Source organism: Myotis nattereri, assembly GCF_964212035.1.
Source record: "Myotis nattereri genome assembly, chromosome: 5".
NCBI classification, from domain to species: Eukaryota; Metazoa; Chordata; class Mammalia; order Chiroptera; family Vespertilionidae; genus Myotis; species Myotis nattereri.
The window spans coordinates 15,105,812-15,129,442 of record NC_138080.1 but is presented as its reverse complement, the minus strand read 5'-3'; the positions used below and the strand labels follow the sequence as shown (position 1 = coordinate 15,129,442).

The 23,631-nt window shown below is 53.6% G+C and overlaps 1 protein-coding gene across 2 annotated transcripts in view; it reads right to left on the bottom strand.

Annotated features, from left to right (window-relative positions):
• Positions 1–23,631, bottom strand: part of PEBP4 (phosphatidylethanolamine binding protein 4) — a 246,566-nt gene that overhangs the window by 161,989 nt on the left and 60,946 nt on the right. For both annotated transcript variants that reach the window (XM_081091130.1, XM_081091129.1), the window contains exon 3: positions 19,372–19,498. In XM_081091130.1, coding sequence (XP_080947256.1) covers positions 19,372–19,498 — 127 coding nt within the window. The remainder of the gene's footprint in view (positions 1–19,371; positions 19,499–23,631) is intronic.

Here is a 23,631-nt window from a genome sequence, read left to right as displayed (position 1 = left end):
CTCAAACTCAGTATGTCCAAATCAGATGACCTAAATTCTCATACCCATCCCCTAAACTTACTCATTCCTCAGTTTTTTCCATTTATTATGAACTGAATGTTTGTATCTACTTCAAATTCATATATTGAAGCCCTAACCAAAATGTGATGATATTTGAAGGCGGGGCCTTTGGGAGCTAATTAGGTTTAGAAGAGATCATGGGGGTGAGGCCCTCATGATAGGATTGGTGTCCTTATAAGAAGAGACCTTAGAGCAGCAGTTCTCAACCTGTGGGTCGCGACCCCCTTGGGGGTCGAACAACCCTTTCACAGGAGTCGCCTAAGACCATCGGAAAGCACACATATAATTACATATTGTTTTTGTGATTAATCACTATGCTTTAATTATGTTCAATTTGTAACAATGAAAATACAGCCTGCATATCAGATATTTACATGACGATTCATAACAGTAGCAAAATTACAGTTATGAAGTTGCAATGAAAATAATTTTATGGTTGGGGGTCACCACAACATGAGGAGCTGTATTAAAGGGTCGCGGCATTAGGAAGGTTGAGAACCACTGCCTTAGAGAGTGTGCACGCTCTCTCTTTCATGTGAAGACAGAAAAAAGGTAGCTGGCTGCAAGAGAGGACATGAAGAGAGTTCTCACCAGAAACTGCATTGGCTAGCACCTTGATCTTGGACTTCCCAGCCTCTCGAACTGTGAGAATAAATTTCTGTTGTTTAAGCCACCCAGACTGTGGCATTTGTTATGGCAGAAAACAGCTCCATCTCAGAAAATGTAACTATCCTCCCAGTCATCAAGCAGCTCAATGTAATACAAAGGAATCTCAACCAAAGTGCTCTCCCCTCTGGGTTAGGGTAAGATTTGAAAGACAACCATAGATGTTTTTACCCAAGGGAATTAGGTGTATGCCCTCAGGCTCTGCCTCCTGAAGAAGCTAGAGTGGTCCCTGGGGTGTCTGTTACTTCCTCAGTCTTTCTCGTGGGTCTGGGGTATATGAGACACCGCTTGTAAGAGAAGATCTGTGGTGAATGAAATATGCCAGCCAGGACGGAGGGCAGCACAGGCTGGAGAGCCCTGCTGGGTAATGAAGGGGTGAATTTTGAGGGGCTGAGCCCTGAGCAGGCTCCCATACTCCCCAGAGGGGAGGAGCTCAGGAAGGCAGAGAGAGAGGGATGGGTCTCACCATGGAAACTAGACTAGATGGGGAAACTGAGTCCAACAAAGTCTCCATTGGCTGGTCCCTGCTGTGGATGTTCCCAGGGAAGTGGGGCTGGATGAATCCAAGTCCTTTGTCTTAAACAAGCAGACAGCGCGGTTGCTAATACAGAGCCTCTAGAACCAGAACACCGGGGCTTACGGGCTGGCTCTGAAGTTCGCTGGCTGGGGCAAGCGAACACCGGTTTTCTCATCTGGAAAACGGGGATAACAATAGCACCGGCCTCACGGCATTGGAGGGAGGATTAAAGGATGACAACGCATAAAGAACTTAGCACAGCACCCGACACACTGAGTTAGCTCTTAGCGACCCCGCACTCTAGAGGTGGAAGAGCTGCCCTACCTAAGCAAGCTGGCCGCAGACCTAGGGAAGGAAGGATGCCACCGTTGCCCTTTCCTGGCCCTTCCCACCCCAAGGCCCTTTGGGCAAGTGCCAGCTGTTCTCTGGGGAGCCTTGGCCCTGGATGGCAGGGAGAGTGGGAGCCCGTTCCTCTGTCTGAGGGGCCTGAAGGGCTTGCACGAAGTAGCTGAATCTTCAAAATGACTCATTCTGAAGAGCCCATGAATGACAAAGACCTCTCTTTTGCAGGCAGCAAGAACGGATCTCTTAGCTTGCTACCCGGAAGGCTCTTTGGGTGCCCTGCTGGTTAGGGCCCATGCTGAGCTCGGGCACCTGCAACTCACCCCGTGACTGTGGTGTCGCCTGGTTGCCTTTTCCAGGCGGGCGGCTGGAGGAGGGTGTCAGGCTTCACATCTAGCCAGTGTTATGCGAAAGGGGTTAAAATACTGCAGAGAAATGGCAGAGGTTCTCTGTGCACCGCTTTTAATTCATCAGAGAGCTTTCATGTGGCCTTTATATCCCTTGAACCACCTAACGACCCTGGGACAGGAGGGGGCACATGAGGCGATCAGGATGTGAAGAGGTTAACCTTCTCACCTGCGGCTATCGGGCAAGTGACAACAGGAGCAGCGGGGCGCAGAGGACGCCCGTACATGGGCCGTGGGTGAGAGAGCCCAAACTAGAAGCCAGGTCTCTCTAAAAACATATATATTTTTTTAAAGACACATATTGGCATCTTATATATGTCACAGGGCTCAGGCTAAAACTTAGGCACTTGACTTACATCCTCATTTCGAGCCTATTTACTCTTAGTTTAGAAATAATTCTGACATACTTATCAGCTTTCCCATCCTGCCACAGATTAGAAGGGACATAAGGATATTAATCATCTTTGACAGTAGCAAGAAATGACAGATGACGGGAGGAAAACAAATTTTTAAAATAATTTTAGTAGTGTTGGGTGGTTCGTGTAGAAGCAAATAACCCTACAAATTTCCTTGATCCCTACAGATACCACTTGTGAGTGATCTAAAAATTAATTCCTGATGAAAATAAAATAAACCCATATTCCCAAGGCAGACCTGGCTCCAGAGAAGAATCTCCACGCTGGGCGAGGCCGCGGAGCCTCGAGCAGCTCTGACGCCTGTTGCCCAAGGTCCGTTCTCCCCTCTCTGAGCCCTGCCCTGCCCTCCCCACCTTCACATCTAGCAGAGCACAGAGGACCTAGACTCTGTTCTCAGTTCCCCTGCGAGATGCAGCCACATAGGCACTGAAGACCCCGACGCAGCAAAAGGGAAATCAATGAGGAGAATAACACAAAACCAGGTGATCTGCTGCAAAGAGCCATTTGCTTATCATTTACATAATCAGTAAATATTGGCAGGTACCAGCCAGGTGCAGGGAATGTCCTGTGTTCATCTGTTGTGCTGCTGCCTGCCTTCATGTGGCTGAAGTCATCTGCAATAGCGCCCGACCACCCTCTACACTGTCCAACACCATCCTGGCGTAATAAGAAATACATATTTGGTCTCTGTCCAGGGTTCCTGGCGAGAGAACCACAGCCCCAAAGACCCTGGGAATCTCCAGTGATGAGTGTCTTGCATGCTAACGAGACGACGGGTGGCTGGGCACCCCTGGATCGCTTCAGGATGAGGACTGGTCAAAGGAGTGATTGGAGAGTTGGTACTGTCAGTCCCACCGCCAGGCCTCCAGGGAGTGAGAGGGGCTGGGAACTGAGTTAATCACTGGTGGCCAGTGACTTAATCAATCATGCCTTCATAATCAAACCTCCATAAAAACCCCTGAACGGCAGGGTTCAGAGAGCTGCGAGGTTGGTGAACACAACCAGGTGCTTGGAGGGTGGCGCGCCCCCAGAGAGGACATGGGAGCTCCATGCAACCCCCTTCCGCCTTGCCCTACGCATCTCTCCCCTTGGCTGCTCCTTGGGTTGTATCCTCCATCATAACTAGTCATCATAAGCAAGCTGATTTCCTGAGACCTGTGAGCTGTCCTAGTCAATTATTGAACCTGAAAGGGGGTGATGCAGTGGGGAGCCCTGATGAGTTTAGCCAACTCGGAGAGAAGTGTGGGCACCCAAGACTTGAGACTGGCATCTGAAGTGGGGGATGGTCTTGTGTGACCAAGCCCTTAACCTGTGGGGTCGGATACTAAGCCCAGGTAGTCAGTGTGAATTTTAGGATTCCGTGTTGGGGGGTGAAGAGTTGGAGAACTGGTATTGGTGTGGAGAAAACCCCACACATTTGGAGTTAGACGGGCTGTGGGAGAAAACACCACAGAGCGCCTGGAGCGGCCTCCAGAGTCCCAACCCCCTGTTCTAAGGGCTCGGTAACCAGGGCGCCCTCCCGTCAGGGCTGAGCTGGGCCTGCCCCGGGTGTCAGAGCACAGCTCAACTCCTGCATCAGGGAGCAGGGTTTGTCCCCAGCAAGGGCACAGGTGTTGGTGATGATGACATGGAGTCATTTACCAGAGGTTGATTCATGCTTGTTAGACTGTTTAAGCCTGTTTGAGAAGGCAGGGTCATATGTAAACTGTGTTAGAAAAACTGCATACAAAACATGGTTAACGCTAGAAGTCTGAGTACGTAAATGAACTGGGGACAACTCTCCAGAGCCCAGGTTAGAAAGAGCAGCTCCTCTCAAGTGTGGCATTACCGCATTGTCATCTCTTCCTTAATAGAACTCCCAAGTTCCCGTCCCTGGCGACCTCCGGCATGAAGCAGCATGTCCCCACGTGCCCTTGTGACCCTGGTGAGGACATGACAAACCCCACGCTGCTTCACGTAGGACCTGATGCCTCATTGCCTCTCCCTACACGGTCTGGGCGCCACGGACCCCGGGGCCCTCACTGCAGCTCTGCACCCTGGGCCCCGGTGGGTGCTGAGCTCAGGTCTCTGTCCGCTCCCACTCTGTCCATGGGGACAAAGAACGTGCTGGGGTGTCCTAGGGTGAGGAACTGCTCCTTCTCCCTGGCAAGCACAGGGTTCCAGTATTTCACAACGCTCCAGAAAGCCCTGCGGTTTCTGCTCCATAAATAGGCAGGAGAGTTTGCAAGAGGCAGCCCCCAGGACCCCTGCTGGAGGGAGGCTGCATGTGGCACACGTTTTGCAGTAGAACAGAAGTTCCAAACTCAGGGACCCCGGGTCCCACCCGATGCCCCTGGGCTTGCATGTGCTGTGGGGGGAGTGGAGTGGGCACTGGGCCTGGACTCGCTCCATTGCACACACCTTATAATTAGAGGATTTGCAGTCCGATGGGCCTGAAGGAAACACTGGGTCTCAGGTGAGGCAGACCCAGGTGGCAGTGGTGTTTCAGACACAAACGCCCGGACACAGATTTCATCTCACTCTAACGGTGCCTCGCACTGTGGTAGCTTGAGTGGGAAGAGCCTCCCGGCAGCTCTGGACTATCCACAGCAGGACTCATTTACCTGCTCTCTGAGAGGCAGCCGTAATTTTGTGATGAGACACACAAACTTGAGGACCACACAGAGGGCTTCGCATCCCAGCTTTATCACTCCCACAGCCGGCTGTGTGACCTCAGGCAAGTTGCTTAACTGACCTGTGCCTCATCACACTCATCTGTGAAATGGGGATAAAAATGATTGTGAAGAGAAAATAGGGGAATATTTCTAAAGCGCTTAGAAAGGGAGCCTGACAAATGTCAGGGTGTGCCGAAGAAAACAACAGAATCCTGCCAAGGCAGGGGATTAAAACAATGAGGCATTTCCAATAAATGTCACCGAGGCTCAAATGCATGGATTCTCACTCATGCTGACTCCTCACCCCAAAGGCAGCGATTCTTGAATGGGGCTGCAGTGGAGGGAGTGCACGAAGGGTTAAACCCCCAAGTGAGCAGAAAAACAAGTTCCATCTGGTCGCTGGGACAAAGCGACAGCCTGCAAAGCCCTCAGCCCGGGCTCCTGCTCAAAGGACACATTGCTTTTTAAAATTCCAACTTGTGGCTGCCTCGATCTATAAACCAACCAGCTCTCCACACCCAGAGCTCGGAGCAGGATTCATAAATGGCAGCAAGACAGCCGGGCTCTGAGTATAGGACACGAAAGAGCCTTGGGGCGCAGGGTGCCCAGCCCGCAGTGTGCTGAAGGGCCTGTGGCCGGTGCTCCACCTTGTGACTCCCCTTCAGGCAGGAGGTGCTCTCTGGGTGGCAAAGAGAAGGAAAGGAGACAGCAAATAGCCAAGGCTCATGCTGGGCCCGAGACTTTGTCTAGGTGCCTCACTCAAGCGACTGTCCCTGGAACTCAGTTGCATCCCCATCCTTATCACTGACACACAAAGAAAAGTAAAGTCACTTGCCTACCTCCCCACACTGATGCCCGGACCCCATCTGTAGACGCCAGGCTGGGAGGGGGGCAAGGCTGGTGAACGTTAGAGAGCCATCAACCACTCCACCCACCACCCCCGAGCTGGGGACCCTATTCAGAGAGGCAGTGGGTTTCTCCTGGGCCCTCCAGCGGATGTGCACATGGGCAGCTTGTGCTCCTGCGGGACACCAGGCCCCTCTGTACCTAGGAGGGGAGGAGGAGCCGGAATGAAACCTGGGGCCCTCCTGTGGGCCTTTGCTTGAGACAAGTACTCTCCGTTTTTTACCACGCCCCCACCCCACCCCCGGACACATGCCCACGCCCGGGGAAGGCTGAATCTAGCCCTAGCACTAACCCCACAGAGCAGGGAAGTAATTCACAAAAAGTTGGGCAATTCAAAGTTATAGTTTCCATAGCAACCAGCACTCAGCTCATTTGGGTAGCTAGCTGAAGCCTTTTCCTCTTAGCATTCACTTTTTTTTTCTCCCCAAATAGCATTTTCCTTATTATTAAAGTAATACACATTCATTGGAGAACATATGGAAATTACAGACAAGTGTAAAAGGGAAAATAAAAATCACCCTTAATCCCACCGCTTGAAGTGATCCGATGTTAACATTTGATGTGCTCTCTATCTGTCTACGGTTCTTTTGCATGCATAAAAAGATACAATTTTTGAAAATTGGGACTATAGTGAAATTACTGTTTTATCACTTAGTTTCTTTCACTTAAAAATATATTGTAAGACTTTCATTAGCCTTATATAGTCCTCAAGCACATGTTTTTAATGGCCACATGGTCCTTTTTCATATGGATAGAACATATTCTATTTAACCAACCTATTGTTGAATGTTTTAATGGTTTTTCTTTCGCTATTTTAAATAACATTAAAACAAACATCCTTTTACATACATTTGTGGGTATGTCTCTGATGAAGTAATCAGATTAGAATAAATTCATAGAACTAAAATTGCTGTTCAAATACCATGGACATGCTAATGATTTTAATCCACATTATGAACACGCCCTCCAGAAAGGATAAAACAATGTGTGCTTCTACGGTAACGTATACTCTCTTGAAACAAACAAATAACAAACATACAAAAAACGAAGTGCAAATTTGGTTGGTTTTAAATAAAGTCTAAACTGTCTTTTAAATTACAGTTTTTGAATTATAAATGGAATTGAGCCCCCCCCCGCCCCCCATATTTTAATGAACTTCCTTCTTTCTATAATCTCCTATTAACCGGCTTTGCCCTCTTTCTCTCTGGGGCATTCCTCTTTTCCTGATTGATTTGTAAGCGCCCTTTACACATAAAGATAATAGTCCTTTGCCATATTTGTGGCACATATGTTCTCTCAGTTTGTCGTTGGATTTTTATTTCTTTATGGCATTTTTTAAAGTGTGGAAGTTTCAAATACTGTTGTAAGTCATTCCCACCCTTCTATTCCTTTGTGGCTCTGTCCTTTGATTTTCTGCCTGGGCAGATCTTTTCCACCCTGAGGTCACAGGTAAATATTTACCTGCGTGTTGCTTTCCTGGTCATTTGACAGCTTTGTGGTGTTTGGTTTGACACGGACTGCTCTAAACGAACCGCCTGGATTTCACGTAGGGGTGCACCCTACATTTGCTTGCCTAGCGGTCCTGAGGCTGGGGTACAAAGGCCGGGTCGGAGGTGGTCGCTAGGGAGATGCGGGAATTGTCCCCTCTGCTGCTCCTGCCTTTCAGGAGGTCTCCGCCTGCCAGGCACCTGTCCACGGGCCCTGGGCTTCTGCTAGTGAATGGGAGGAGTGAACAGGGAGGAGGAAAGAGCTGTTCTGAGATGACATGCTGGAAAAGGTGCCTCACGTGACTCTGTTTCCATCTGGGGGGCAGGGGGGGGGAGGGCGGATGTATGGAGAGAGCTGGTGAGCAGCTTCCTCCTCAGCACATTAGATAGGCATCGAGAGACTGGATTCCAAACCTGAAATTAACCATCATTCGATTTGCAAGACGAAGAGCTAGAGCAGTCTTGCTGGCATTGCATGTCACCAAACTCCAGTTTTCCAGGCAGAGGCACTGGGGCGGAGGAGAACTGGGACTTCAGTTCCCCAGAAATGTGCATCTTCTCTCCAGTCCAACCCCCCACCCCCCAGGCAAAAGCTGGTAAGTGCCAGGTGGGATGGGGTGACCCTGAGCAGAGAGTGGGGACCTCCAGCCACCCTCTGGGAAGACACCATCGCAGACTGCCCTCATCCAGCCTCAGGAGAGCACAGCCTCCCATCGTCCCTATTCCAGGCTCACTGTGTTTGCTATCTGCATAGCTCTGTCCAGCCTCATAGATCTATTCCTCTTCAACCAGGGACAAGACATTTCCCTTTCAGCTCCCCCTCTCCATTATCTATCTTTAAATCCCTAAAACCCCACAACACTTTACCTTGAATCCCATGCCCTCAAGTCATTGCCCTGCCTGAGCTTTTATGTTGCCAGCTGCACTGGTCACCTGGGCTTTGGAAAGAAAGTACCACCACCACCACCACCATCACCACCACCACCATCACCGCCACCACCATCACCACCACCACCATCATCACCACCACCATCATCACCACCACCATCACCACCCATCCCCACCATCACCATCACCATCACCACCATCCCCATCACCACCACCACCATCACCACCACCACCATCATCATCACCATCATTATCATCACCACCATCACCACCCCCACCATCATCACCACCACCATCATCACCACCACCATCATCACCACCACCATCACCCACCACCACCACCACCACCACCACCATCACCATCACTACCACCAGCATCACCACCACCATCACCACCACTACCCCCATCTCCACCACCACCACCATTATCACCACCACCACCGTCATTATCATCACCACCATCACCACCACCACCACCATAATCACCACCACCACCACCATAATCACCACCACCACCACCACCATTTATTGAATGCTTCCTGTGTCAGCACTGGCAGCCTTTACATATATAATCGCTCATAACCTTCATCCAATAATCTGCACTCAGCAAACATTTAGTAAGTGCCTACTATGTGGTAGAGACTGTTCTGGTACTTGGATACATAAACCAGAGATTCCTGCACTCAGGGAGCTCATATTGTAGCTTCAGGATGGAAATAGATAAAACCAACAGACAAACATAGTAAATGAAGAAACCATATGTGGGTTAGAAGGTGACACATACGATGGAAGAAGTAGAGAGGACGGGGGCTCAGGAGGGCCTCCTTGAGAAGATGACCTTTCCGCAGAGACCTGGAGGAGCTGCGAAGGTGTCCCATGAACAACTGAGGAGGCAGCATGGTTCGGGCGAAGGGAGCCGCCAGTGCAGGGCCCTAAAACATGCTGGTGTGATCAAGAAACAGAAAGGGTGCCGGAGGCCTGGAGCCAGATGAGCAAGGCAAAAAAATGATTGAGAATTGAAGTCAGAGAGCGGACAGTGGGCTGGCTTACACAGGTCTCGTAGGCCACTGGGAGCACTCTTGTTCTTACTCTGCTGACTTGGGGAGAAAGGGAAGGACTCTGAGCAGAGCAGTGGCGTGCTCCGGCCTGCCGGTTTAAGGGCTCACTCTGGCTGCCGTGTTGAGAATATGCTGGGCATCTGGGCGACAGCTAGAAGGTTGTTGCCTTAACCCCGGATGACGGGGGTGCCCAGGCTAGGGTGCTCACAGTGGCAGAGAGAAGAGGTAGGCTTCTGGATATAGTTTGAAAGTGAAGCCAGGAGGGTTTCCTGGTGGGCTGGATGTGTGCTGAGAGAAAGGGCAGTGGTTGGTGACTCAGGACCCTCAGTCGGCAGCTGGAGGCTGGAGCTGCTCTTTGCTCAGATGGGGAAGGAGGCCGCTGGAGCAGGTCTGCGGGAGGGTGGAGACTGGGCACCTGGGGTTGGGATTGCCTTTGAGGGTCTGTCAGATACCCCAGAGGCCCTGAGAGTAGGACACCATGTAGACGACATTTAAAGTCATGACATTGGATGAACCCACCGAGGGAGAAAGTGTAAACAAAGGTGAGAAGACCCAGGCCTGGGATTTCTACATGAAGAGATGGGGAGGGGGGGGGGGGGGAGCATCCAGCAGAAGAGTCTGGGAAGTGAGGAAGCAGGAAAACCCAGAGTGTGGGTCCCAGAAGCCAGGAGGCGGAAGTGACCAACTGGGTCAAATGCCAGGGATCAGCCAAAAAAGATGAGAACTGAGAACTGGCCACTGGCCCTTACCCAGAAGTGGATATCATGCCCATTTTAGGGTGAGGAGAGGAATTTTAGGCGGAAGTAACTTGCCCCAGGACACAGATTCATGAGCGACAGAACCAGGACACGGGACAAGGGCTGTGGCTGCTTCTCCCACACCCCCGGCCACTGAGCACTCTGACCCAGGGTGTCAGCAGCGCTCACTCCCGCTAGACTGCTCATGAGCCGGAAGTGTGCAGGTCAGGGAGACGGGAACAACAGAGAACCACCGGCGCAATCCAAAACTCTCTCTAATGGCGGGTGTGAAGGGCGCTTGCCCAGCGCGGGTCTGCTCAGCCCTCCACCTTTCCTTCCTCCCGGCTTCACCCACCTAATTAGGAGCCTGGAGCCTGAGGGCATTTTGAGTTAGTGGCCCCTGGTTTAAGGGATTCCAGTCCAGGCATATTTATATTTGAATAGGAGAGCATTTTCACAACTGACTGGCAAAGGGAGTGATGGGGCGAGGGGCTCAGAGGCGTGCACACGGGACCCAAATTAGGGACCTCCGTTCCTCATGGGGGGCCGAGGGGGTGTCTCCTCTGGCCCAGGCCTAGCAATGTCTTCCTGTGCCCAGGCCCATCGCCCTGCTGCTCTAGTTGGGAAGGGCAGGATGACGGTCGCCTGTCTCCCTCTGGTGTCAGCTCCTCCAATTGCAGCCTCAGGAGACAGGAAGCAATCTAGGCCTTCCCCGGAGCAGGGCCTGGAGAGCCAAGCCTAGGGCTGGCCTGGCCCTCCTCCCTCCCTTCCCGGCCCCTCTCGGCCTTGTCTTCCTCCGCACGGGGCTGGTCTTTACCCACGGGCACCGGGGCTCTGAATTCCCGGTGCTGCAAAAAGAACCCGTGGGTTAGAAGGTCCGATGGCTTAGCCTGAGTCTCCCTCCTGTCGGCGATGCAGGAGAAACCGGGGATCTCTGGTTTGTGCACACCCCTGCACGCCCCCACCTCCCTCCCCTCTTCCCCTTCCTAAGTCATTCACTATTGCCAGGCCCAATTATGAAGGGAGGTGACGGGCCGAGGGGACTCCACATCCTACTCCTTCCTGGCGTTGGCTTAGGCCTGGCTTCTTCCCCGGGCCTGCATCTGGGAAACAGATCTGGCACATGGGGTGAACACTTGGGGACGATGGGGATGGAGGGGGCGCAGGAAAGAGCAGGGCACAGGAGCCAGGGGATCCGAGTTCCAGTCCCATCACCCACTTCTCTGTGCGCTGGAGCAAAACTAATGTCCACAAGGTTGTGAGAAACTCACATGAGGCTGAGCGTCTGCCTTCTGCTGCTTTGGGTTCCCCATCGTGGACAGATCACCCGCCTGGCTTATCCCTGAGGACTGGCGGGAGGTAAGGACCGTCCTCACAGGGAAAGGGGTTTGAAATTGTAAACACTCCTGTTACCAGGAGACAGCCCCCTCCCCAGCACCCTGGGAAGCGGCCGCTCTCCTGCCCCTCTCCTGAGCGCGCAGAGGTCTGCCCTCAGGAACTGACTCTGGAGAGACAGGCGGACGGAAAACGAAGGGTGAGAACAGCCGCGCGGACACCAGGGCAGGAGTGGGTGCATCCTGTCCGCTCAAAGTCCTGCTAGAAGCATCCAGTTAGGGAGTGCAATTCCCAAAAGGAAGCTTGTTGAGGACCGCTAGCAAACACTCGAGCATCTTTAAATATGTCGGCTGAAACTCAGAGCGAAGGCAGAGCCACGCCCTGGGGGCCCCGACCTGCTCAACAGACCGGGGTGCCACTCAGTTTGACCTTCCCGCCCAGTGTTAGGGGGGTGGATCTCATGATGTCGCCAGGAACTCAAGGCCCACCCAGATGGGATGTAACTTCCTGTTACTTGAGTATTTAATAAATCTGCTTGCGGTGCTGACGCTCTCTGTGTCTGTCCCTCCATCAGAGGGCAGACGCCACACCCGGCCCAAGCTTTTATTCTATTTTTGTGTCTGTCTTTTCATTTTTCTCAAATCCCCAAGCGCCTCCTCCTTAAAAGAGCCGGTTCACGTCTCTCTCTCCATGCTGGACGCGGAGAAGAGACCCCAGCCCGACACAGAAGCTAGGCCGCGGGACAGCGGGCCACTCACTGGCTCGGCCAAAAATGGACAGCGTTACCAGACCCCCCGATGGTGAAGAAGGTGCTGGAACTGGAGTCAGGAGGCCCAGGCTGTAGCCTAGGCTCCCTGTAATCTGAAAGGCCACATACGGTAGGGTTACACTACGACACCCCAGAAAAGGCGGAATCCACGGAGGCAGTGACCAGACCAGCAGCTGCAGGGTTAGCAGGGAGGGAACGGTGCGAAGGCGGAGCACAGCAGGTCTGTGGGCAGGAAGCGACCCTGCAGGATAGTGTAGTGGTCGGCACGTGTCACCATGTCTGTCCAAACCCATGAAGGTCCGGCACCAAGAGCGAGCCCCCTGCCAGCGTGGACTGTGGGTGATGATGCCCTGGCAGCGCAGGCTCACCCGTTATAACAAATGCGCCCTCTGGCGGGAGATGACAGTGGGGGGGGGGGGCGGGGGAGGTTGTTGGGGGCAAGGGGCCATGTCCGTACGTTCTGCTCAATTTTGCTGTGAACCTAAAACTGCTCTAAAACTATCTATGAAAAATAAATAGATACATAATTTCCCTTGAGGTCTGTTTTCTCGTCTGTAAAACAGAGACGAACGCCATACCTGCCCTGCCCGCCCCACACGGCCACGGTGAGGCCAGAGGGGCTCTGAAACAGGACAACGTGCTGTCGCAAGTTGGGGTGCCCTGGTAAGAGAGAGAGATCCCCTCAAAGTCCAGATGATGTGACAACTGCCCCCCCGCAACCACCACCACCACCACCACTACCCCCCCAGCAGCCGCCCGCCCTGCCCCCAGGCCCTCACCCTCCAGGAGGCCCTCCGCCTGCAGTGGACGCCCCCAGCAGCTGCTCGCCTGACAGCACCTCCCCCGCACCCCCCTCCTCCCCCACCCCCAAGTCTACAAGCTTGAGCAAATCGTAAGGGACATTACAATCCTCAAAGCCTTGTCTGAACTCTTCGGCCACCACCTTCCCTGTCCAGTGACAGCCGGCGGCGAGCCACTGCCGCCTTCAAAATTGGCGTTTGTCCATTTAAATGGCGCCAATGAAGGCTGGGCAGCTATTTTTAACTCCCAGAAGCCTCTGCTCACACTCTCAACAGACGGCAGTGAGCAGACCCCGCACATGCGAGGAGCCCCCACGGACATGCCGAGCGACCTTTCCCTCAGCCAGGACGCAGACCCACTGCACTGCTCCGGGTCCCATCTGCCCCTCCGTGGAGCAGCCCACACGGTTTTTCAAAGAAACATTATTTGATCTGAAAAACATCTGGAACCCGCTTCCCAGCACTGGCCTGGGCGCTCCTGGCGGACATGTGCTGCTCGGTGGGAGCAGACATCCGGTCGCCCAGGAGCACCAGGGACTGGACCGCGGCTTCATTCCAAAGGTCCCGGAGGCGGGCGGGGCCGGCCGGGGCGGACGGGTTCTGCACACCCTGGAGCGGGCGTGTAGCGACAGGAAGGGTGGAGGGGACAAAGGGCACTGGGAACGCGGATCAAGGCCCAACAGCTGCTGCTGAAGCAACAGGGAGCGATAGTCAATCCACAGGCTTCTGAGTCCACTGTTAACAAGGACCGCAGCTCATACTCTGCATCCGAGGGGCCGAGGGCAGGCCTGGGGTTTGGTTCTGTTTGCGTCCCTGGCTCCTGGAACAGTGTGGGCAGAGGGGCAGAGGAGGGCTCCTCCAGGATCTGCTCCGGGGGCAGATGCACGAATGACCCCTGACCCTGTGTCCGGTCCGCTTCATCAGGCTGGCAAGGAGCAGGGGCCTGGTTCCTCCACTTCCCAGCCTGGGCAAGTGTGGCTCTGAGCAGCCCCGCCTGCGGTTGGGGGGATGGCTCATCCCCGCTCTGCCCAGCTCCCGGCGCGGCTGGGAGGACCCTGAGAAATCCCGCAGGGGAAGTTCCTTTGCAGCCGAAAGGTCACGCTGCCCAGGTGAGAAAGGCTGAGGAGCGTGGCTCCCCTTTCACCTGGTCCAGTGTGGCCACGGCACCCCCACAACAGATGGCTGAGCCGCTGGGCTGGTAGCGGTGGGTACGGCTGGGTGACTTCAGCAGACTTGGACCGGGGACAGAGGATAGAATGACGTGTGAGCCTTATCGAGGTGCTGGGTGCCCCCTTCCCAGGCCGGCTCCAGCCGTCACCCCTCCTCTCTGCTACAACCTCACCGGCTCCTGCCCCGGGACCTCCAACTCGCCAGGCCTCCTGGACCCTCCTGCCCCCAGGAGGATTGGGAAGCGAGTGAAACACAAGTCCTCCTGCACCTCCACCCTTCAGACTACAAGCCAGTCTCTCATCGTAAGGACAACTAGTGCCATTGATCCGTTCCTGTGCGAAGCTCCGGGTGACAGGCGAATCGATCTGGTTCTTCCCTCAACCGTCACTGGGCCCCTGGTGGCCCTCCCCCCCTGAGGAGAGTCCGCACCCTGACCTGACCTTACCCACTGTCCCGGAGCTCCTGTCCCCCTTGCTCGAGAGCAGGGCCAGGCTGTCCCTGAGCCTGGCCGTGCAGGAGCCCCCAGGTGTCTGTCTGACTTGACCCCTGCCGGTCAGCCCCTGCGACCACTCCGTGTCCTCACCTCTGCCAGCTCCGCACCTGGAAGAGTCCATCTGCCCCTCCGGCTGCGGAAGCCCCAGGCTAGGCCTCCAGCAACACAGACGCTGCAGACCCTCTGCCCACCGTCCTCCCCCCCCCCCCCGCCCCGCCCCCGGGAGGGAACCTAGGGCCTGGCCGCCCTCACTGGAAAGCCGAGGGACAGCAGGGCAGAGCTCCTGTGGTCTTTGTTTCTGTCCCTGAATGCAGTGCACATTCCCCACTTAAAGGCAATTTTTTTTTATTCAAAAGGATTCCAGCTGCTTCAATTCAAGGTGAAGAATAAGCCTCCGTCTCGAAGCTTTCCGTTTTCATGGGCTCGAGAAGGGATGCGTTTTAAGATGTTTGCCTCTTGCTGTTTGTCAAAGTGCCAAGGGAGAAAGCCTCCTTTTACTTCCACACCTTTCTCAGCCCTCAGCGGCTGCTGGCACAGGGACCGGCCATATTTCCCTGCATTACTTCGCCTTCTCAGGAACCCACCTGACTTCCTCGTTCTCCCTGCTTCCCACTTCCCACCCCTCAGCCACACCCACCTGCGTGTGGGAGAGACGAATGCTGGTCTGGGGTCCCCCCGGCTCAGCAGCTTTCCTTCAGATGACCCAGGACGCCCGCTGGGCTCACATGTCTCATCGCTCACACTCCACCTGCCATTCATTCATTCATTCATTCAGCCTCTTGGTCACCGGGTCAGCCAACATGGGGTGTGTGATGCTCTTAGGGGCTGTGGGTGCTTCAAAGAAATACATCACAGTCTTGTTATAAATTGACCGAAGCTACGAATATACAACCGCAATACAAAACAGAAGGAAGTGAACTCTGAGTTTGGAGCGTAGAGGACATTAAAAAGGCTCAGAAAAAGAAGAGATGAGCTAGGAATGGGGGTGGATCCCAGAGGGAGGGAGGCAGTCAGGAAAGGCTCCTTGGAGGAGGAAACATTTTGGTGGGGGCAGGGTGTCCCAGAGTGCAGGGTCCAAATATGGGCAGTGCCTAAGCAAAGGTGTGGAGGTGCCGGAAGCCAGTTCCAGCATGCCATAATTGCAAGAGTTTCATCGAAAGGTTGATGGAACTTGGGAACTCAACAAGGGCTGAGCCACATATGTTGTCACCTGTTGGGAATGGCTAAACGCATTTCCCCAAACCTGAATAGGGATGATTGCTTGCTGCCAGAACGCTAAGGGCATCTTAATCTACATGTTATTGCCTCCTACTGGCCAAACACCTTGAACAGCCGTAGGCTAATTCTTTTAATCTGACAATGGACTCTGTAAATGAAACCTGACCCTTTGATGTGTATATCTCTGCCTCACCTCAGGACAATTTGTGTTAATAAAAAGCATGGGGTTCTGAGACGAGGAGATCTTAGTTTCTTTAGCTAAAGCTCCTCTGACCCCCAAATGCCTTTCAAAATTATGTTTCGTCTCTGGAGTCTTTATTAAGTTACACACAGCCTTCTCCAGATTGCTGAACCCTTCTAGATGCTGGAACAAGAACCCCGGCATGGAGGCACAGCCCTCTGGTGGGCACAGAGGCTCTATCCTGTGCGCACCGCAAGCCTCTCTCCAGGGCCTCGGGTTTGTGTGTGTGTGTGTGTGGGGGGGGGGGGGGGGGGGCGTTCCTCCTGTACAGTCCATGGACATTCACTGCTTTGGTGGCATTGTTTTCATCACCTTTTACGGAAGGCACGGTCCCCACACAGTCCTTCTCCATCAGGCCCTGGGCCCAGAGGAAATCCCTTTATCGTCTTCTCGGTCACTAGGACTATTTCCCCTCCCACTTTCCTGGCCTGTCTCCACCTCCTCTCCACCACCTTCCTTGAACCACTGCCCTTTCTGTCCCAGGAACGCGTCCCCTCAGCAAGCGCCCCCCCCCCCCCATGTGCCATCACCCCAGTATCTCCCTGAGAGCCCCTGCCAGTGGTCCAGGGGCCACGCCTTTGGAGATGGGCAGGCCTGGTTTACACCCTGGCTCTGCCACTTCCCAGCGCTGCACGGGGCCTGGGTGCTTCCTCCTGTAGGAACTTTTCTTACTTTTCCAACCCAACACCTTGCCCATTCTGGTAAGCAGCACCTTGCTTCTCCTCTGGGGGAGCACCCCTTCTGCTTTCAGCCCCTGTAGGCTGAGTGGGGTGCCCAGCTCACTATTTGGTTCAGGGCAGGGCATGCCATGCAAGTGGGACAAATCTTGGAACTTTTCATGGTTGGAAAGGGTCAAGCTACTCCCACTAGGATTGGTGAGCTAGTAAGACACAAATCGGAAGCTGCTGAGGGTGGTCTTTGTCATCACAAAGAGAGTCTATACATAAAGCCAGCACAGGAAAAAAAAAATAGAGAAAAGAGACAGATAGAGCCCTAGTGATGCTGTTTGAGCACCTGGATACAGCAACGCCTGCAGTCATCCCTGGAGTCTTCAGCTTGTGAACAGTAATGCCCTCCTTCCTTCCTTTCTTTTTTTTCCCTTTCTTTCTTCTTTTTTTTCGGGGGCGGAGGGGGGAGAGCTCAAGCTAGTTTCAGTTGTTTCTTGTCACTTGCCACTAATAATCTCAATTAATGAAAAACGTACCTTGCAGACTTGATGAGAGCATTAGACGAGATGACACATGAACAGTCCTCAGCATACAGTGGGTACCACCTGGTGAATGGTGGCTTTGGGTAGGTCTAACTGAATCTGCCTTCTCGAAGGTCAAATTTCCACAGTGTGTAGTTCTACAGTAGCACAGAACTCCTTTTCATTTATTTCTTTCCGCCACTTCAACCAACCGCCCTTTGTGCGATCTCTGCCCTCCTTGGCTTTCTTAACCACAGCTCTGTGCCCTTCCTAAATGTCCAGATGTTCTTCCTCCCCCGCCTCCGGGATGAGACAGGGTGGGAGACCCCGGCATCTGGAGGGGATGATAACCGCTCTGCGTCCAGTGCCCATCCCCCAGGACCATCAGCATCACCTGAATCCCATCAAACGCAGACTGTCCAAACTTGCTTCCAACGTGTCCCTCCCAAGGACACCAGGTACTCAGAAAAGCCTCCACTGCCATCTAGTGGACATCCGCAGCAATAGCATGAGTAACCAACTGAGAATCCCTGTTGGGACAGCTCGTTAATGGCTGTAAAATCATCTGGCCCAACCTCCGCACTCCTTCAGTGACAAACGCGAGGGTGGGTGAATTAGTGGTGAGGTGAGAGTCCTTTCCCACGGGCGACATTACACTCTTCTGCTCCCGCCCTACTTCTTCAGCCCTCCATCCCCTGGAGTTAGAATCACAGTGCCCATTTCCCCGGCTTCTCCCGTCTGCCCATGGCATGATGACACATGTGCCTGCATGTGCCTGCGTGTACAGAGGACTGGGAGGGTGGAGGGGAGGCGACCTGGAAGGTCTCCTTGTTACTTGCTTGCTCCGTCTCCCAGAGGAAAGGATTCTTGTCACATCTGCAAACACGATAGCCTATCAACACTTCGTGTTCCCAGCCTCGGAAACTGCGAGACATGTCTCAGTCTATTTGGCCCCCGATAGTGAAAAACAGTTCAAGAGAGAGAGAAAAATCTATCCCTCTCTACCCCTACCTGACCCCACCCTGAACTGACTCTCGCTCTGCCTGGCTGACAGAGGGCCAGGCTGCGCTGACAGGTGAAGAGCCGGCTGTGGCCGCTCCCTGCCACATGCCCAGGAGACCCAAAGGCTGGCCTCGGTGCCCCTGCGGTCCCGTCCTGATCATGGCCCTCTGTCTCCACCCATTCATGGCCTGAGCCCCGGACACATCAGTCCTTGTCCCTGGGTGGACACCGGCACCTCCCACTAAAACAAAGCACATAGTGAAGATCACCTTTCACCCCGGATGCTTTGGGGGCTCGGCCTGGCCCAGGAGTCAAGGAAGAAGCAAACGGCGCCCAGAACCCGGAGCAGCTCCCCCAGGACACGGCCTGGACACCGGAGCAGCAGCACATCCCACTTCCCAGTCCCATGGCCCTTCCCCAAACCAGGGGAACCTTCCAGATCAATATGGTGCTAATCATTTCCCAGTAGGAGGCATAGTTACTTCCCATTCCTAAAGTGCTCCAATCTTCTATTTTAGGCAACTTGGGGTGAACTTCTGAGCGTGTTTCCTGTTGTGATAACCGAGTCAAGGCACACTGACCCCGCTGTTCAGCCTACACCAGACATGCTGCCTTCACACACCAGCTCCTCCCCATCCAGAAGGTCGTTCTCAAAGCCCAGGCCCCTTGCACCTTGAGAAAGAACTCCCCACACCTGTCTTCCTCCTCCATTTCTCTGCAGACTCCAAAGTACGCGGCAGCTGGTCCTCACGACTGAGGGACCAGGCTGGGGACTCGGGGGCTGCAGAAGCAGGGAAAGGCCCGAGCAGATGGCCCCTGAGCCCTGACAAAACTCTCCAATCTGCAACCCTCCCACCCATCCAAACTTCTCCAAGGCTGGGGGGCTGCTCTTAGGAGGCACATGCTTATGGCAACAGCCATCTGTTACCACCAGACCCAACCCAGATGGCTCTGCACACAGCTTCCAGTCACTCAGATGAGCAGGCGCATCCTCCAGGCCAGGCCTGCTCACTCACCTCCGAGGCCTTCGGGAACTTGACTGTCGGCGGGGGCCAGAGGGTGATCTTCTGTCTGTAGCTGTTGCAGCTCGGAACAACCATGCAGCTGACCTCCCCCACCTCTGGGTAGAACACTTCTAGGCCCCTGCAGAGAGAGAGAGAGAGAAGTGGTTGGGCCATGTCAGGGCTCTAGGGAGCCTGGGGTTTATAAGGCTTCAGTCTAACACTGTTGGGAATTGTATAGTCCAGTGGGATTGAATCCTAGACCTGCCACTATCTGTGTGGCTGTGTGGCTGTGTGGCCTAAGAGGTACCTGACCTCTCGGTGCCTCAGTTTTTCACCTGTAAAATGGGGACACTAATAGAATCTATGTACAGGCTGGCTCGAGGAGTAAAGTAAGGGATCAATGCAGAGAAGTCAGAAAATGTTAGCTATCATCAGTGTTTTCTTCTCAAAAAGAACATATATCCTAGGCAAACTAATCAGGGGCCAGATGTGATCAGTGACTTTAAAGTACGATTATAAGAATCGTATGTAAACATTGCTTTTTTGGGATGTTTTTATTACATAAGGAAATATTTAGCAAATTAACACAGCCTTCTTCGTGGCACAATCTGTTTTCTTCCCTTACAATTAAGATCCTCTCAGTGTTTGGAATCCCACCACTTAGATAATCCACTTCTTTGGGTTAGATATTGCCCATGCGTTGGCCTACTATTCATTGCACGTTCAAAGCGCAAATATCTCTCAGGGAGTAAAATACCTCATCGCTAAGACTGTGCTATGTACTTACTCATCTACCTTCTCCCTGAGAAGGGTCTGAACAGCGTGAGTGCTGCGAGGATCGGGCTCAGCGGGAGGGCTGACCCCACAACGCCACCAGGGGGAGCTCTAAGGGCTCACTTGTGTTTAAAACTCAGGGACGTAAGCCAGGCTTTCAAATCGATTATTTACAAAAACCTTTGTGCCTTGTTTTTACTTGCTGCTTCCTCCTCGTCCTCCTGTCACTTTTTATCACAAAGACTCAGGGTCTCCCTAGGGTTTGCCAACTGATGGTCATTGGTGCCAATTCAACACTAGCTGGAATCCCCAATATGGACTGTGGTGAAGGAGAAGACTTTACTCAGTGCAAACAGCTCAACTGTGACACAGCATGGCTGTGGAACAGCTCAACAGTGTAACATCTCAGTTATGAAACAGCCTGGCTGTGAGGCACCCGTGGGTGTGAGGTGGCAGGGCCCTTCCCAGCTACACAGCTCTGCTCCACTCAGCTATCTCCCACTCCAGCCAGGGGGTCTTCAGTGGAAAGAGAACGTGTGCTCGCTGAGCTACAGGGGAGCTGACTTACGTGGAGAGAAGTCCCCACCCGCAGCCCCTGACTAATTTGTTCTCAAGCAAAAGAGGATTCCAAGTCCTCACAATTTGATTGGTCCAAAAAGCACTGTCCTGATTGGTCAGAATGGAGCTGCTCTGATTGGTTGGGGAAGATGCTAATGAGGATATAGCTGTGCAGCTCTAATTGGACAGGAAAAATCTCAGTCTTATTGGTTGAAAGACGAGTCAGGGGACTCCTCTATAAGGCTGGCTCAGATGGCGGGCGCACAGTGCGGGGGGGCGGGGGGGGGGGCAGTTCAGTGGAGGTTCTCCCTGAGCTGAGGCTTGCAGCTCCCTAGAGGCTCCTGTTTGGCAGCAGCTGCCAGGCTCTGTTTGTAGATTTGAGCCCAGGTAGCCACCAGGAGCCCTTTCAACAGGTACATTAATTCTCAGGTCAACAGTTCACTTGGTTAAGATGATACATTGAGAGAGAAGGTGCTGTCCTCAGCCTTTCCAAATAGCCCAGCATGGCTGAGCCGCTCCTCGGTGCCGTGGCTCACCCGGCACTGCCCATGGTTTCCTGCCGGGCGTGACGCCTGAAGAGGCCCAGGTGGAAATGTGATTTGGGTAGTAGAGCTGGAGGGGGAGCTCCTGAAGTTTGAACCTGGGAGAAGGGCAAGGACAACGCCCTGGTGAGGAGCCCCACATTCGCCCTCCTGACCCCACCCTTCCAGGGGCTTCTGAGGCCCTAACTTGGGCAAAGGCAGCTGGAGCCTGCAACACTCGCCAGGTGCGAGATTTCCCCTCAGGCCAGCACCCCAATGCCAGGACTCAGGCCGACTGAGGCAGGACATTCACCACTTAGCTGCACCGCCGGCTTGCTGCGCAAACCTGTAACTCTTCACAAGTTTACAGCCATTGCTTTGGGTGGTGTGGTTTTAATAGCTTTTGAAGAACTTTCAGAGGACAGGTGTTCATTTATCCTCACAGCAGCCTTTCAAGGATCATTTGGTTTGTTTCTACCACACCTCTTGCCCCTGCCGCTCGGGAGAACTGAGGCTGAGAGAGATTCATCACACGGCACTGAACTGGGAAAGGCCAAGGGTCAGGGAGGAGGGGAACTGAGGACCAGAGGGGCCTTCCCCGGGGAACAAACAGGTCTCTTGTTTTTATCCGCGTAGAGTTGCTGCAAGTGCTAAAATAGTGACGCAAAATCAGCAGGTTGACATTTGGTTGGTGCCGAGAGCCTCTGGGGGTGCCCTGGCAGGGTATGTATGTGCCGGGGGCCAGGGTCAGTGGCCCCGCCCCATCACGCCCACGGGCACGGCCAGCGGGTGTGAAGCCCTCCTGTCATTCCACAGCAGGGCAGGCCGAGGGTCCTGAGGAGCAGCTTTACCGGAGGCTTGGATCAGGACAGAGGCAAACTTGATTTCTGAATGGCCCAACACTGGTAACTAACAATTCAGGTGATCAAACCAGCCTGAAAGAACATCTGGACAAACCTGAGATGAACTGAATCAGAAATGAAATCTAGTGAAAACACACTTGCACTCAAGTTCAAAAACCTGGACGGGGCTATCGTCCTGCAGCGAGTGCCCGTTCCACTCATGGTGTTCCTTACATGGGACACGTTCCAGTCTCCACCCGAGAGGTGGGGCATCGCCTGATCTCCTGAGGAGAGTAGGGTGCATCCAAGAAATTTGGGGGAGAGGAGCAGAGACTCTGGTCCCAACTTGGCCATTATCTGGCATTGCAAGAGAGATGGGTGGGGGTTGGGGAAAGGAAGTGTCATTGTGGGACCACCCCAATAGATCAGGTACATTACCTAATATTATTCCATTCCACACAGCAATATCTTGAAGCAGCTACTGTTGTTGTTCTCATCTCCCAGATGAATACACTGACGCTAAGGAACCAGCCCAGAGTCTCATAATTAGTGGACTGAGCGGGAAAGGGGACATGGGTGTAGCAGACAGGGTCCAAGATGCCCCCAGTGGTCCCCGTCTCCTTGTGTTATCCCCTCCCCTTGAATGGGGGCCGGATGCAGCGACTTGCTTCTAGTAAAGAATACGACAGAAGTGATGGGATGTCACTTCCAAAATTATAAGGAGATGATGGCTTCTGCCTGGAGGTCCTCTTTTTCACGCTCCCCCACTCAAATCCTTGCTCTGGGGGAGCCAGCTGCTATGTGTAAACAGCCCATGGAGAGGCCACCTGGCCAGGTGGCCAAGACTGTCACAGCCACATGGGCGAGCTCAGAAGCAGAGTCTCCCACCAGCCCACCCTTCAGATGAGACTGCGGCCCTAGCTGACAGCTTCACTGCAGCCTCCTGAGAGACCTTGAGCCAGAGACGCCCAGCCGAGCCACAACTGGAGGAAAGGTGAGACAGCCAGTGTGTGCAGCCGCCTGGGTTCCGGGTCCTTGGTTGTGCAGCAATAGAGAGCGACTGCAGCGGGCTTGTCTGCACTTTCCTGTACCACACTGCTTCCCCAGGGAGTCACTCAGCTTCCCCAGGCTTCTGTTTGACCCTTTGGCGTTGTAAGAATTGGATTAGAGGAAAAGAGCTTCCCAGCTGTGCCTGTGGAAACGGCTCAAAATTCCAGCTGCCCGAAAGCAAGGGTGGAGATGAGGCTGCGTTCACAGAGGCATGAAGGGTCTCTGTGGGCACCCCACCCGCTACTGCATGGTTCTCAACATGACAGTGTGGGGTGCCACACTTAAAAAAAGACCAATGGGTCTGTCTGCAACAGACCCTCCCTGAAAGTGGGGGCCCAGAACCAAGGCCCCTGAGGAGGAATTGACAAATGGAGGTGGACACCCAGCTGTGGGTGAAGATCCAGGGGTGGGGTGGGGCATGACATCTGTCCCCAAGATCTTGGGTTCCATCTCTAGTCAGGACACATACACAAACCAACCAATGAATGCATAGATGGGTGGAACAGCCAGTCAATGTTTCTCTCTCT